Genomic DNA, 14,144 nt, shown 5'->3' with positions numbered 1-14,144 from the left:
ACAATAGTAACTCTTGACAAACTATTTTAATACATTGCCACAATTGCTACAAATTGAAGTCTGTCCCTTTGCAAAATTGATTAAAAAAAGCATGGAATACAGAAAACTCTCCACACATAGCATAAGACTTTACAGGTATTTGTACATCCATTTTTAATAATCCCACTCATTCAGCCATCACAATCCAGCAGGAACTTTGGTTTGTCTACTTTCCATTTTTAGTACTGAACATTCGTTCCTAGGAAAAAAAAGAATCTGCAGTTAGCATTTCCAATAGGAGTCCTAGATAAGTCTGGAAACTGCAATGCTTTGACACCAGAATAAGCCAGTACAATAGTAATTATGCAGTCAACATGAGCAGTGTCTACAACTGATATGAAAATATACATGCAGATTTAGTACAGTCAAGATAGTCTAATTTCAACTGGCATTTTAAAGTGACTATAAAAATGGCACCTTATTCAACATTTCCCCCATGCATCCTGTGTTTTACTGCCAAAGTTGGACCTAATCACTATGAAAGTACTGAATTTTAGTGTGCCTCCAACACCAATACTGATTACTGATTTGAGGTGGAAACTCAATTTTCAGATTGTCAGGAATTTGACAGCCATACCAACTCCTCAATGTCACCTGCTGACTCACATCTAGCTGTGGTGCAGTCTTGATTAGTTACTAGATAAATACCGCTTGGCACTTGGGATAACATTCATGTTGGTTTACTTCTTGCATTAGTCAGTGTTCACAGGAGGTACGACAAGACAATTATACACACTAGAATGAAGACGCCCAGTATGCGTTTCATATGCTATCTAGGCAGCTAACCATCTTTGCACATAGGAATGGTGACCTAATGCAAATTAGGATAAATATGGTTTGTATACAAGCCTAGCTACCAGAACAAACACTGCTTTAAATCAAGACAGCATCACACCTCACATGTGGGTCAGCTGGTGTCATTCTTAGGGGTGTGGAATATAGGCATATACAAGTTCAGCATAGAATTCAGCAATTACCTTTAACATTCTCTCCAATTTAACTGCATCAGCAGCAAATTTCCTGATCCCATCTGATAATTTCTCCACAGCCATTTGGTCTTCATTATGTTCCCAGCGGAATGTCTTCTCATCCATGTGGATCTTCTCAAGGTTAGATGTCTGAGCTATACAAAGGGAGTTGTAACAGAATCTATAAGATATTCAAATACAAGATTACGATCCAAAAATAAAATGCTCTTAACTCCCTTATGTTGCTCCCTCCACATTAGCTGAAGTTTAAAAGGTTTTTCCAAACACTGCCAACAAGGTGGTCAGACTTAGTGTGACCACATTTGGGGGAGTAAGTGCAGATATTATTGATTCAGAACTGCTACCTTAGGGGGAGTTATCCAGGTAGTCTAAATTTTAGGCTAAGGCATTGATCATCATGTTTGTATCTGGCTCCTAATGGCACTAAACTTTCAGCCCACAGTACAAAATTACACAAACATTCTGTAGGAGTGAGCAAGGACTCAAGCAAACAATTTGGTTCTGATTATTCAGCAGATGCTTAACAAAAGCTCAATTGATAACAAGCCTGCCAACTGCTTAGAGCCTTAACAGAGCTCATGATTGCAGCTGTGCATAATTCCCATTCTGAATTTTGTAATTTAACATTTGTTTATAAAGCTAAGAGGAAGGAAAAAAGTGATACAGGACCACATGCAAGAACCACCTCAGCGAAACATTGCTAAACCAAACAAGTTGCAACACTTTAGTACCATTTCAAAAAAGAGACCAGTTTTTAAAAAAACTGTTTCAAACGTTGACTGTTGTATAGGTGTAAGATTTCTTCTAGCCTTATCTGAAGTCCTTTGAGGACTTAGATTCTTGCAAAATTAGTGTTCAACTAAGTTTCTTGCTCTAAAGAATTTTGTAAAACCTGTTAAGTTCCAGGATACAAATTAGAGGTGTTTTCTCCCTCCCACCCCACTGATATTTAATAGAAGTATCACTGTTTAAACTGAATCTGTCTTCTTGACTTGAATCTGGGTTAGTTACTGGCTAATGCATTCAAAAGGACCCAAGATATTAAATAAATGGAATATAAATGGTTACATACTAGATCAAAGGGGACAATTTCCTGGTGCAAGTGCTAGGGGAGCCAACTAGGGGGAGCGCTTTTCTTGACCTGCTGCTCACAAACCGGGTAGAATTAGTGGGGGAAGCAAAAGTGGATGGGAATCTGGGAGGCAGTGACCATGAGTTGGTTGAGTTCAGGATCCTGACGCAGGGAAGAAAGGTAAGCAGCAGGATACGGACCCTGGACTTCAGGAAAGCAGACTTTGACTCCCTCAGGGAACAGATGGCCAGGATCCCCTGGGGGACTAACATGAAAGGGAAGGGAGTCCAGGAGAGCTGGCTGTATTTCAAGGAATCCCTGTTGAGGTTACAGGGACAAACCATCCCGATGAGTCGAAAGAATAGTAAATATGGCAGGCGACCAGCTTGGCTTAATGGTGAAATCCTAGCGGATCTTAAACATAAAAAAGAAGCTTACAAGAAGTGGAAGGTTGGACATATGACCAGGGAAGAGTATAAAAATATTGCTCGGGCATGTAGGAAAGATATCAGGAGGGCCAAATCGCACCTGGAGCTGCAGCTAGCAAGAGATGTCAAGAGTAACAAGAAGGGTTTCTTCAGGTATGTTGGCAACAAGAAGAAAGCCAAGGAAAGTGTGGGCCCCTTACTGAATGAGGGAGGCAAGCTAGTGACAGAGGATGTGGAAAAAGCTAATGTACTCAATGCTTTTTTTGCCTCTGTTTTCACTAACAAGGTCAGCTCCCAGACTGCTGTGCTGGGCAACACAAAATGGGGAAGAGATGGCCAGCCCTCTGTAGAGATAGAGGTGGTTAGGGACTATTTAGAAAAGCTGGACGTGCACAAGTCCATGGGGCCGGACGAATTGCATCCGAGAGTGCTGAGGGAATTGGCGGCTGTGATTGCAGAGCCCTTGGCCATTATCTTTGAAAACTCGTGGCGAACGGGGGAAGTCCCGGATGACTGGAAAAAGGCTAATGTAGTGCCCATCTTTAAAAAAGGGAAGAAGGAGGATCCTGGGAACTACAGGCCGGTCAGCCTCACCTCAGTCCCTGGAAAAATCATGGAGCAGGTCCTCAAAGAATCAATCCTGAAGCACTTAGAGGAGAGGAAAGTGATCAGGAACAGTCAGCATGGATTCACCAAGGGAAGGTCATGCCTGACTAATCTAATCGCCTTTTATGATGAGATTACTGGTTCTGTGGATGAAGGGAAAGCAGTGGATGTATTGTTTCTTGACTTTAGCAAAGCTTTTGACACGGTCTCCCACAGCATTCTTGTCAGCAAGTTAAGGAAGTATGGGCTGGATGAATGCACTATAAGGTGGGTAGAAAGCTGGCTAGATTGTCGGGCTCAACGGGTAGTGATCAATGGCTCCATGTCTAGTTGGCAGCCGGTGTCAAGTGGAGTGCCCCAGGGGTCGGTCCTGGGGCCCGTTTTGTTCAATATCTTCATAAATGATCTGGAGGATGGTGTGGATTGCACTCTCAGCAAATTTGCGGATGATACTAAACTGGGAGGAGTGGTAGATACGCTGGAGGGGAGGGATAGGATACAGAAGGACCTAGACAAATTGGAAGATTGGGCCAAAAGAAATCTAATGAGGTTCAATAAGGATAAGTGCAGGGTCCTGCACTTAGGATGGAAGAATCCAATGCACCGCTACAGACTAGGGACCGAATGGCTCGGCAGCAGTTCTGCGGAAAAGGACCTAGGGGTGACAGTGGACGAGAAGCTGGATATGAGTCAGCAGTGTGCCCTTGTTGCCAAGAAGGCCAATGGCATTTTGGGATGTATAAGTAGGGGCATAGCGAGCAGATCGAGGGACGTGATCGTTCCCCTCTATTCGACACTGGTGAGGCCTCATCTGGAGTACTGTGTCCAGTTTTGGGCCCCACACTACAGGAAGGATGTGGATAAATTGGAAAGAGTGCAACGAAGGGCAACGAAAATGATTAGGGGTCTAGAGCACATGACTTATGAGGAGAGGCTGAGGGAGCTGGGATTGTTTAGTCTGCAGAAGAGAAGAATGAGGGGGGATTTGATAGCTGCTTTCAACTACCTGAAAGGGGGTTTCAAAGAGGATGGCTCTAGACTGTTCTCAATGGTAGCAGATGACAGAACGAGGAGTAATGGTCTCAAGTTGCAATGGGGGAGGTTTAGATTGGATATTAGGAAAAACTTTTTCACTAAGAGGGTGGTGAAACACTGGAATGCGTTACCTAGGGAGGTGGTAGAATCTCCTTCCTTAGGAGTTTTTAAGGTCAGGCTTGACAAAGCCCTGGCTGGGATGATTTAACTGGGACTTGGTCCTGCTTTGAGCAGGGGGTTGGACTAGATGACCTTCTGGGGTCCCTTCCAACCCTGATATTCTATGATTCTATTCTATGAAAGGTGTGGAGAATACTGGATTTCCTCAACAGCAGTGCTACAAGGACTGCTGATGACCACTGGTCATGAAGACAGTACAAGGCAATTACGGTATCTTAGGTAGATCAGCCAAGTCTTACCCCTTTAAAGTCTGGATGGAGGCAAGAAGCACTAAGTTTAAGCTGAAGCTATGTACTACCACTTACCAAAAAGCTGGCTTCTTCCATATCAGCTATGTTCAGTAGTAAAGAGAAGTTTCGGGATTATCAAACAAATCTATTATAGAAGGAAAGAAAACTAACTTACCATCTTTAGCACTGAGTGTGGGAGTTAGCTTGGTGTTCTCTTTACTGAGCTCTCCCAGAAGCTTAGGTGAAATGGTAAGATAGTCACAGCCTGTCAGCGCTTTAATCTCCCCAGTGTTTCGGAACGAAGCACCCATCACAATAGTTTTGTAGCCAAACTTTTTGTAGTAATTATAGATTTTAGTGACACTCTTCACTCCTAAGAAAAAAACACTGGTGATTTTCAAGACAATGTTTTAAAATGCAAAGATTCTTCACTAAATTTTAGTACCCAAATACTGTATTTTCTAGAGTAGTGTTCATAAGAGAAGATTTAAAAAAATAACTTGTAGTGAACTTTTTCAATTATATTCAAAGGCAAGCTTACCTGGGTCCTCTGAGGGCTCATAAGTCTTCTTGTCTGTGTTTGCAACATGCCAATCCAGGATACGGCCTACAAATGGGGAAATCAGGGTGACCCCAGCTTCAGCACAGGCCACTGCCTGAGCAAAGGAGAAGAGTAAGGTCATGTTGCAATGGATCCCATACTCCTCTTCCAGAACCCTGCAAAAAAAAGGTCATCTTAGAATGGAGTCTGTCCTCCCCCTCCATTCAGTCTACAATCAAATAGCTTAATAAACTTCATAAATAAATGTCACTAGTTACTGAACTAACATTAATGAGCTCTAAAGCAATGATCTAGCACTAGTAGGAGTATCTTTGTCCCACAACTCAAATAAAAAACATCTTGCTCAGGTTAGATTTAACCCCACTAACTGAATTTACTGGTGAATGGTTCTCAAAACAGCCAACACTGAGAGGATTTTTTTTTTTTAAAAAAAAAGCATTATATACATTAAAATAAATACCAGCTACAGACACTTACTTGCCTGCCTGAATCCCCTCCCACGTTGATGACAGTTTTATGAGGATGCGATCTTTACCAATTCCTGCTTCCTTATAAAGGTCAATGAGGAACTTAGCTCTCTTAATCATTCCTTCCTTATCAAAGGACAACCTTTGAAAGAAAGCATTGAACAACTTAAACATGTTTTAAGTACATATCCCAGATCCATCTTTTTCTAGCTTCTACCACCAAATGATAGACTGAGATACATGCTCTCACATGGAGATAGTGGCTATTAGAGTGGCTCTAATTTAACCATAATCAGAACTATCCTGCTCCCTGTATTAAAATTTAACTCCCAATAATAGCTTTTTTACTTGGGGCTGTAGTTCGAAAGCTACCCAAAGCATTAAAATTTTAATGCCTTCTCTAGGATTGAGTGGGCCCAGAGCTCAAGAAAACCCAAGGATATTTCTCAGGGAAAGATTAAAAATTATTGCTTTAATTTTTATACAGAATTTAGATGCTGAAAATAGAAAAGAATCAAGGAAGTTAACATGCCTTACCCCAGGTGCTGTTAAAGCAAAACCAGTGTACCATTTTGTAAGAAAAGAAATAACTCAACTCTTAAGTTTAAATCAAGTAAATTGAAAGCCTGAATTCCTTTAAGCCAAAAGAATGGTAGACAGATTGAGAATGTGCTCTGTGCTTTAACTATGCTGAAGGTGAATCCTATTTACAACTGCCTTAAGAGTAATCCTATTTCACACTTAGTTTAGTCTAGCATGCAGTAAAAGCCTAGATAGGCAAATTGTGACTTCACAGTTCAATTAAATGGAAAAGGTAGTAATTTAAACTCTGAACATTTCACTGTTACAAGATCAGAAGATTAGGAACACCTTGGTTACAAATTGCATACAACATGCCTACAAACCTTGCATCTACTTCTGTGGACACACGACCTGGTATCCTCTTCAGTATTTCTACCCCAAACACCACAAAAAGTTTGTCGCTTGCATTTTGGACCTGGTCATTTTCTGACCTGAAAGAATGAAAGTGTAATTAGTGAAATGTATGAAAGACTGCAGCTAGTTAATCTCTCTGGCTCCCTCCACATACAATTCAAGCCTTTAAATCACTAAGTAATTCTCCCATTCCCTATTTATCTACCCTGGTCTTTTGTCCTGTTTCACCAATACTACCAGAGTCCATATGCCATTTCTTCCTCCCATAAATATCTGTGCTTTCCTTCATGATGCTGCCTATTCATGGAATGCTTTCCCTGAGCAAGCCCACAAAGCTACTTCAAAAGGGATCTGAATTAGAATGAAGGCTCAATTCACTTCAGAGTATGTCTGCACAGCATCTAGACACCCACGGCTGGCCCATGCCAGCCAATAGGCTCACACTGCAGGGCTGTTTCATTGCTATGTAGGCTTCTTGGCTCAGGCTGGAGCCTGGCCTTCAGGACCCTGGGCATCCCCCTCACCTTTCAGGTTCCTGGAGCCCCTAGGCTCCAGCCTGAGCCTAGAAGTCTACACAGCAATGAAACAACTCCATAACCTGAGCCCCAGGAGTCAGTTAACTGACACAGGCAAGCTATGGGTTTTTCTTTGCTAGGTAGATATACCCATAATGTTTAACAAACTACTCATCGGGGATAGTCTTTACAGTGCTGAGAACAAAGCCTCACACTGGATTATACACCTATTGCATGTGGCCTGTCACCATCTTCACTTATTTGTAAGTTGCATCCCTTCACCCACACTGTTAGCTAGTCTTCTAGACTGCAAGTTCTATGGAGCAAAACTCATGTGTTTGCTTAAGTTATAAAAAGGCCATAGAACACTATGGATGCTACTGCAAATAGTTGCATAAGGCATCAGCTGTCATAACTAAGCCTAATTAAATTAATGGTCTTACTTACCCACCGAGTTTTTTTCCATACTCAATAGCATCCTCTACTAATTCCTGGTAAGCTGGCATTTGAGCAGCAGCTAGTATCAAGGATGGGTTTGTAGTGGCATCCAGAGGCTTGTACTGATCAATTGCTACAAAAATAAAGATTGCTAGTTTAAAACAGGTTACCCAGCCTGACCAATGAAGTATTGTTACAGTAGTAGGATCAGTTAACATGCCTCTTAAGCAATAAAATCTGTATCAGAGTTAAGCATTTTCTTGAGGCAGGAATGGTGCAGTAAGAGGCTGTTTGCAAGTCCAGGGAATGGTGCCAAAAGGGTGTATACCAGAGGTTCTCAAACTCAGAGGCTTGCTCTGTGAAAGGGGTCACCAATACAAAACAGATTCACAGGACAAAGTGGTGACAAAGCTATAGTGACAAGATCAAGCAAGTTTTATTTAGTACTTAAGCTCTGTTTCCAAAGAGGAATAAACCATTGGTCAAGATTCTGTAGAAGTTACTCATCTATCTTATCTAGGTCCATCACTGCTGTGAGCAGGTTTCAGGGGGCCACCAGGCAGGGCCAGCATTAAACTCACTGGTGCCCAGGGCAGAAAGCCGAAGCCAGGGCCCTGAGCCCTGCCACTCAAGGCTGAAGCCAAAGCCTGAGCAATGTAGCTTTGAGGGCCACTGTGGTATGAGGACCCCAGGCAATTGGCCTGATAGCTACCCCCTAATGCTGTCCCTGGCTTTTATATGCAGAAAAGCAGTTTGTGACACAGGTGGGCCATGGAGTTTAACAGCATGTTGGGAGGGGCGACTCAAAGAAAAGTTGAGAACCCGTTTCAGATGACACTAGATGTTTACCACAAAGTGGTTCTTGCTGTACTCTGTCTGGTTCTAACATGTCTGAGTAGCTGAGCAGCCTGGCATGCAATGTTTGACTCAGCAAATAGCTTTATAAGCATGTCACTGTAGAGGACATAAGGTATCTTCAAAGAGCTAAATGTCAAAATTATGAAAAATTACCAATTAATTTTTCTGAATACTTTGCACTCTAGGAGGGAGATTTTAGAAAATTCTACTTAAATTCAACAGATCATGTTTGGAAACACTGTACAGAAAGCTACAGTTTCCTAGCAGCTTCCTTTAAGTAAAGATCCTGGTTCTCTGGACATGTTCATCTTAGACATAGGTCCTTCAGATAAACTGGGAAGAATAAGCTTTCATTCACCCTCCATGTTTTATCTGACAACACAATACAACTCCAAGATGGGTAAGTATTGATAAAGCTCATTTGCAATACACATCTGGGTAAAGTATCTTCTAGGATTCTAGCAACATATATATTGCATGTCATGCGTTACTGAAGTCTGCAAAACTCAATTATGCAAAAGATAAAAAGCAAATGTATGACTTGTGTGTCATGGGAGTATATGATTAAGACTGACTTTTACAGTATCCCCTCCCTCTAGAAGCATAGTGTCATTCAGCACTTTCCAGTCACAAATTATGATGTCACAGTTGAAGGTAGAGTTCACAAGTTAGCTCCCTATAGTAAGCGGCTACATTTCAGCCTTCCAGAACAAGTTTTCAGCAAAGATTTAACTAGGGATTCTGAATCCTGCTCACTGCTACAGCATCTGTTTAATGTTGACTGGCTGGAGAAATGTGCAGAAGAATAAGTACATGCTGGTCTGGCCCATACTGCTGCACCAACAAAAGCAGCAGACTGAAACTAACAGTTTAATAATTTATCAGGTGTTCTTTGCTTTTGCTGGGATCATCACTTTTCTGCAGCTGGAGACAAGAGGCACCTGGTCCAATGTTTCAGTGGAAACACACTGGTGGTCAGGACTAGACTGGTCCTTTGCTCCTTACACCAGCAATTTCCCCTACTATATAGGGCAATAAATATTTGTCAACACTTGAAAAAACACAATGCTGGTGACTGGTGTCAACAGCTGCAGCTGAACCAGTGCCAGGCACAAACTACGTTCAGAACAGTTTAAGTGCATGGTTAAAATTTGCAGCTAGACAGTGCTCAGCACCTAACAGATAATAGCAAAAAAGAAAAGGAGTACTTGTGGCACCTGACAAATTTAATTGAGCATAATCTTTCGTGAGCTACAGCTCGCTTCATCAGATGTAGCTCACCAAAGCTTATGCTCAAATAAATGTTAGTCTAAGGTGCCATAAGTACTCCTTTTCTTTTTTGCGAATACAGACTAACACAGCTGCTACTCTGTAACAGATAATAGGTATCATACTGTAGACAAGGCTATGAGTCAATGTTTTAAATTCCCATACGCTCAGACATGAGGTCCTAGAAGTTCTGTTAAGGGCCACCACTAGCCATACTTGATAGTGCTGAAGATTCAGAAATTGACACATTATGCAAGTTATTCAATATAAATCATGTATTGACATAATAAATGGGTTACATCTGGGTTCAGGACACAGCACCATTATAAGAACTAATTTTTCTTTGTACAAAAGTTATGAGATTGACTTGAAAGTCCCAAGGAGGTAGCCAGTGCTCAGATGAGTTAATCCCTTTGTCCCCATAGCAGCTGGACATCTCCTGCGAGGACTGTGGCTTGCACAAAACACAACTCTGTTCAAAGTTTTACATGCATTAAATTTTGTTGTCCAATTAGATAAAACCAAGATATTGGGGGAGTTAAAGATCTCATGTGGCTCTTGATGATCACCTCTGCCCAAGGAGTGTGGACTTGTGTCCTGGCCAAATAAGAGCCTGAGAAATTCTCCCTTAAAATTCCTGTGGTTTCCACAGTAGTTGCCTTCCCCCAAAAATTCTTATGATCCTGTTGTTCCACTTAAACCTCTATTGCTCCCTGCTGGTACTTGTATCCACTGTTCACTGCTTGGATTTACCTTTGGTAACCATTCCCATCAGCAAGGTCTGCTCTCTCAGCTACCTTCAGCACAACTGAGTTCATGCTGCAGGAATCTTGCTGTGACTGCTCTTTCTATATTCTTTTGCCCTATGGTCCTCTCTACCATACAAGGCCTACTCTTGGGGTCAATTAAGATGCTCAGAAGCTGGCATGCCATGTCAGGAGTTAACAGGTTTGTATAACCTGCTCTAATGCCTTAAAAAAAAACTACACCACACCTCTTAAACTATTTGTCTTTTTGACTTTGGGTCACCAATACTGAACCCCAGCAATTACTTGTTCCCCATTTTTCTGGATCTTAGATGAAGCCCAAGTACTGTACCAAAACTACTGTACTATACTCTTGGTCTTAAGAGAAGTCAATAGGAGGCTCCCATTACTAAAAGCTTTTGGATACAAAATTAAAACATAATTCAAGACTAAGTTAACTGAGCCTGCATATAGTTCACTGAAGCTGGTGAAGCAAATCCTCAATTTTAAGGGTATTGAGTACACTGTGTATTGCTACAGGATTTAAAGAGTACTGTATAAAGTCATGTGTTTAAGATCTCTTGTACAGAAAAAAAGAAATCTAGCCCCACTTTGTTACTCATTTTCATGGTAAAGTAAACAAAATTCCTCTAACTCCTCTCTGCCTCTCAAATGTTTTGCTTCACCATGAGAAAACTATACAAGAAGCGATTAAAAACAACCATCTGAGTAAAATTTATTTCCAGTGAATTTACCAAACCATGATTTGATCAGGATGAAATATTTGAATCAGAATCAGGGTGTTAAAAGTACCAAGGGCCATTAGTTTCCCAAATGGATAATTTAAACCAAGATTTATGGTACATATAAAAACTAAATTACTTGTTGATGGTAATGCTAGCTCAGAACCCTTCACTTGTTTCCATTATCAATTTAAAGATAGGTGCACTCAAGAGTTCTGGTAATAACAGTAACTAGAAGAGTAGGGTTACAATAGTTTCATACACTTTGAAACCACCCTTAGATCTTAATAATGCAAACAATTTTTCAAGATCTCAGTTCAAAGGTCAGTGCTGGTAGGTCATACTTATGACATTTGTTTATAGGCGCATTACACAGGTTATTGCAGTGAGGCCACATTTCCAGTAACACAGCCTGGCACATGTGGGTACAGGTAATAATTTCATATTACTACTTTGGATTTCTATGGTCCCTTCCATCCATAAAGCTAGAATTATTTTACAAAACTAATCAGCATGAGGCAGATATTATCCTCATTTTATACCTGAAGCAACTGAATCATAGTACAGCTGACTTCCCAAGTAAGTCACAATGTATGTGAGATTCCTGCTAGGGGCCTTCACCACAATACCAGCCTTTCTCCTGTTAAGTCTTTTCAGTTCCTGATGCATTTATATAGTTTTATTCAGTGTTCTTGTGTTGAGTCCAACTCTTCTCTGTACTAGCAAATTGCACTTCCGTATAACCATAGGATCCCACTGTGTCTGGAAGACTGACCACAATGTGCAGAAGGCTCATCCTTTCTTCATCTGCAAGCTCACCACCCATCAATAGGTGCAATCCCTATTAAGCAACTGGGCCATTTCAATCTTTCATAACAGCACACAAGTGACAAAACAGCTTTAGGCAAATAACTCTTAGCCAAGTTTAACAAAGGGGTTTCTTTTTATTACAAAGTTATGTTCTCCAAGTAGATTACAACTTAGGCCAAAAAGTTTGCCCAGCCCTGGTCAGAGGGGCACATGGGGGTTCCAAAACTGTATGGAAGGCCAGGTAAGGAAGGCTCTGCCTCCCCAAACAACCTGGCCCCCTCTCCTGACTGCCCCCTCCCAGGATCCCACTCTCATCCAACCCCCCCCCCATCCCCTGACTGCCCAGACCCCTGTCCCTTGACAGGCATCCTGGGACTCCCACAACTAGCCAACCTCCCCTGTTCCTCATCCCCTGAGTGCTCTCCCCCCCTCAACTTCTGCCCCATCCAACCACCCTCTGTCCCCTGACTGTCCCCCCCAGGACCTCTTGCCCCATATCCAACCCCCCCCCCCCCTTACCATGCTGCTCAGAGCAGCAGGACTGGCAGCCACACCACCTGGCAGGAGCTTGCAGTGCCACCACCCCTAGTGCTGGCAGCACAGTGAGATGAGGCTGAGATGAGGGGAGGGGCCAGGGGCTCAAGGGCCAGGCAGGATGGTCCAGCAGGCCGGATGTGGCCCATGGGCCGTAGTTTGCCCACCTCTGCCTTAGACCAAAATACTTAGGCTGTCTACTTTAGAGAGCTCCCAGTAGCACTACTGTAAGATCTATTGTGTAGCTGCTCCTAGTGACATAATTAATCTACCCCAAAAAAGTAGCAGTACTGTAGTAGGTATGCCAGAGGTAGAAGTGCTCCCAATTACATAGCACTGGGCACACTACCACTTATACAGGTGTAACTTATGTTGCTCAGGGAAGTGGGATAGTCACACCCCTGAGCAACATACGTTTTGCTGACATAAGTGGTAGTGTGGCTACAGCCTAACCTAAATCTTCCCTTCCACCAGGGAGTGACTAATTCCCACTCAATACTTCATTCTCACTACATATTATCTCCCATGATGACCAGTCACAGTGTTTCATTTCTAAAGGAGTACTTGTGGCACCTTAGAGACTAACAAATTTATTAGAGCATAAGCTTTCGTGAGCCAAATGCATCCGATGAAGTGAGCTGTAGCTCACGAAAGCTTATGCTCTAATAAATTTGTTAGTCTCTAAGGTGCCACAAGTACTCCTTTTCTTTTTGCGAATACAGACTAACACGGCTGCTACTCTGAAACCTGTTTCATTTCTGTTTTTCTCAGTTAACAGGCGAGGATGTTCCTGAATGTGGGAAACACTGAGCCCCCCCCGCCCCCCACGAAGACCCCAAAGCTCACTAGGATGGTTTCACTTCACCGAACAGGAAGTCAGTGCAAGGAAGAGGATGTTAGTAGCAGTGGCCAGACCTTGCTCCTCCCCCCCCCTCCACCCCCGCCGCCGCGAGGTATCCCCTGCCCACGAGCTGAGTGGCAAAGCCCCGCCCCCCCGGGAACGGCATGAGCTGGAGGGCTTGACCCTTACAAGGCGGGGGGCAGCCGCCCGCGGCCGCCGAGGAAGGACCAGGCCCCCCCAACCGCCTGCTGCAGGAAGGGCGGCGGCACCCAGGGGTTGCAGCGAGCCGGGGAGCCCGCACGTCCCGCCCAGCGCGCAGACCCCTGGAGCAGCCGCCTTCCCGCCAGGCCCCACCACGCCTCACCGGGGCCGAGCCCGCCAGAGCTCCGGGCTCCCCTCCCCCACCCCGTGCGTGTGGCGGGAGAGAGAGGGGGCGGCCTCGCCCACTGTCCCTGTAAGTGGCGGGAAGGAAGCAGCCATGGGGGACTGGGACCGTCCCCTGCCCTAACGGGGGTAACGGCCCCTCCTGCCTCGGGGGGGCGGGGCGGGATCTCACCGTGGAAGTCGCCGGTGTCCGCGACCACCGTGGTGTGCTGCTTGAGCTGCTCCAGCGCCGACTCCATCTTCGGCCGCTTCACGGGGGACACTGACATAATCCGTTAGGGGCGTTGGCCCAGAGACCGTTTATATACCTGCCGAGAGGCCACCCCGCGCGCGCGCGCTCGCTCGCCGCAGCAGCAGACGCACAACAGCAGCGCCAGGGGGAGGAGGCGGGGCCCACGAAGCGCGAGACCGGCGCGGAGGGCAAAAGCGACTCCGGCGGCGGCGCGCGCCTGCTTCCCTGAC

The 14,144-nt window shown here is 43.9% G+C and overlaps 1 protein-coding gene across 1 annotated transcript; it reads right to left on the bottom strand.

The window, feature by feature from the left end:
• Positions 1 to 7: 7 nt before the first annotated feature.
• TALDO1 (transaldolase 1) lies at positions 8 to 14,139 on the bottom strand. The gene is made up of 8 exons (XM_038407476.2): positions 13,855 to 14,139; positions 7,507 to 7,630; positions 6,514 to 6,621; positions 5,619 to 5,750; positions 5,121 to 5,296; positions 4,755 to 4,952; positions 1,017 to 1,162; positions 8 to 238 (listed from the first exon to the last, which is right to left on the bottom strand). The coding sequence occupies exons 1-8, from the start codon at positions 13,949 to 13,951 to the stop codon at positions 206 to 208; spliced, it is 1,014 nt and encodes a 337-aa protein (XP_038263404.1). The 5' UTR covers positions 13,952 to 14,139; the 3' UTR covers positions 8 to 205.
• Positions 14,140 to 14,144: the final 5 nt, after the last annotated feature.

Source organism: Dermochelys coriacea, chromosome 6 (genome assembly GCF_009764565.3).
Source record: "Dermochelys coriacea isolate rDerCor1 chromosome 6, rDerCor1.pri.v4, whole genome shotgun sequence".
Lineage (NCBI taxonomy): Eukaryota > Metazoa > Chordata > Testudines > Dermochelyidae > Dermochelys > Dermochelys coriacea.
This window is presented reverse-complemented; position numbering and strand designations above follow the sequence as displayed.

What these genes read in the sequence shown, in the direction of transcription:
- TALDO1 (XM_038407476.2), bottom strand. Translation starts at nt 13,951, where the DNA reads ATGTCAGTGTCCCCCGTGAAGCGGCCGAAGATGGAGTCGGCGCTGGAG. An exon ending in GAGGGGATTCAGGCAGGCAA is followed by an intron (nt 5,297 to 5,618) that starts GTAAGTGTCTGT and finishes TTTTTTTTGCAG; the next exon opens with GGTTCTGGAAGAGGAGTATG. An exon ending in AATTGGAGAGAATGTTAAAG is followed by an intron (nt 239 to 1,016) that starts GTAATTGCTGAA and finishes TTTTTTTCCTAG; the next exon opens with GAACGAATGTTCAGTACTAA.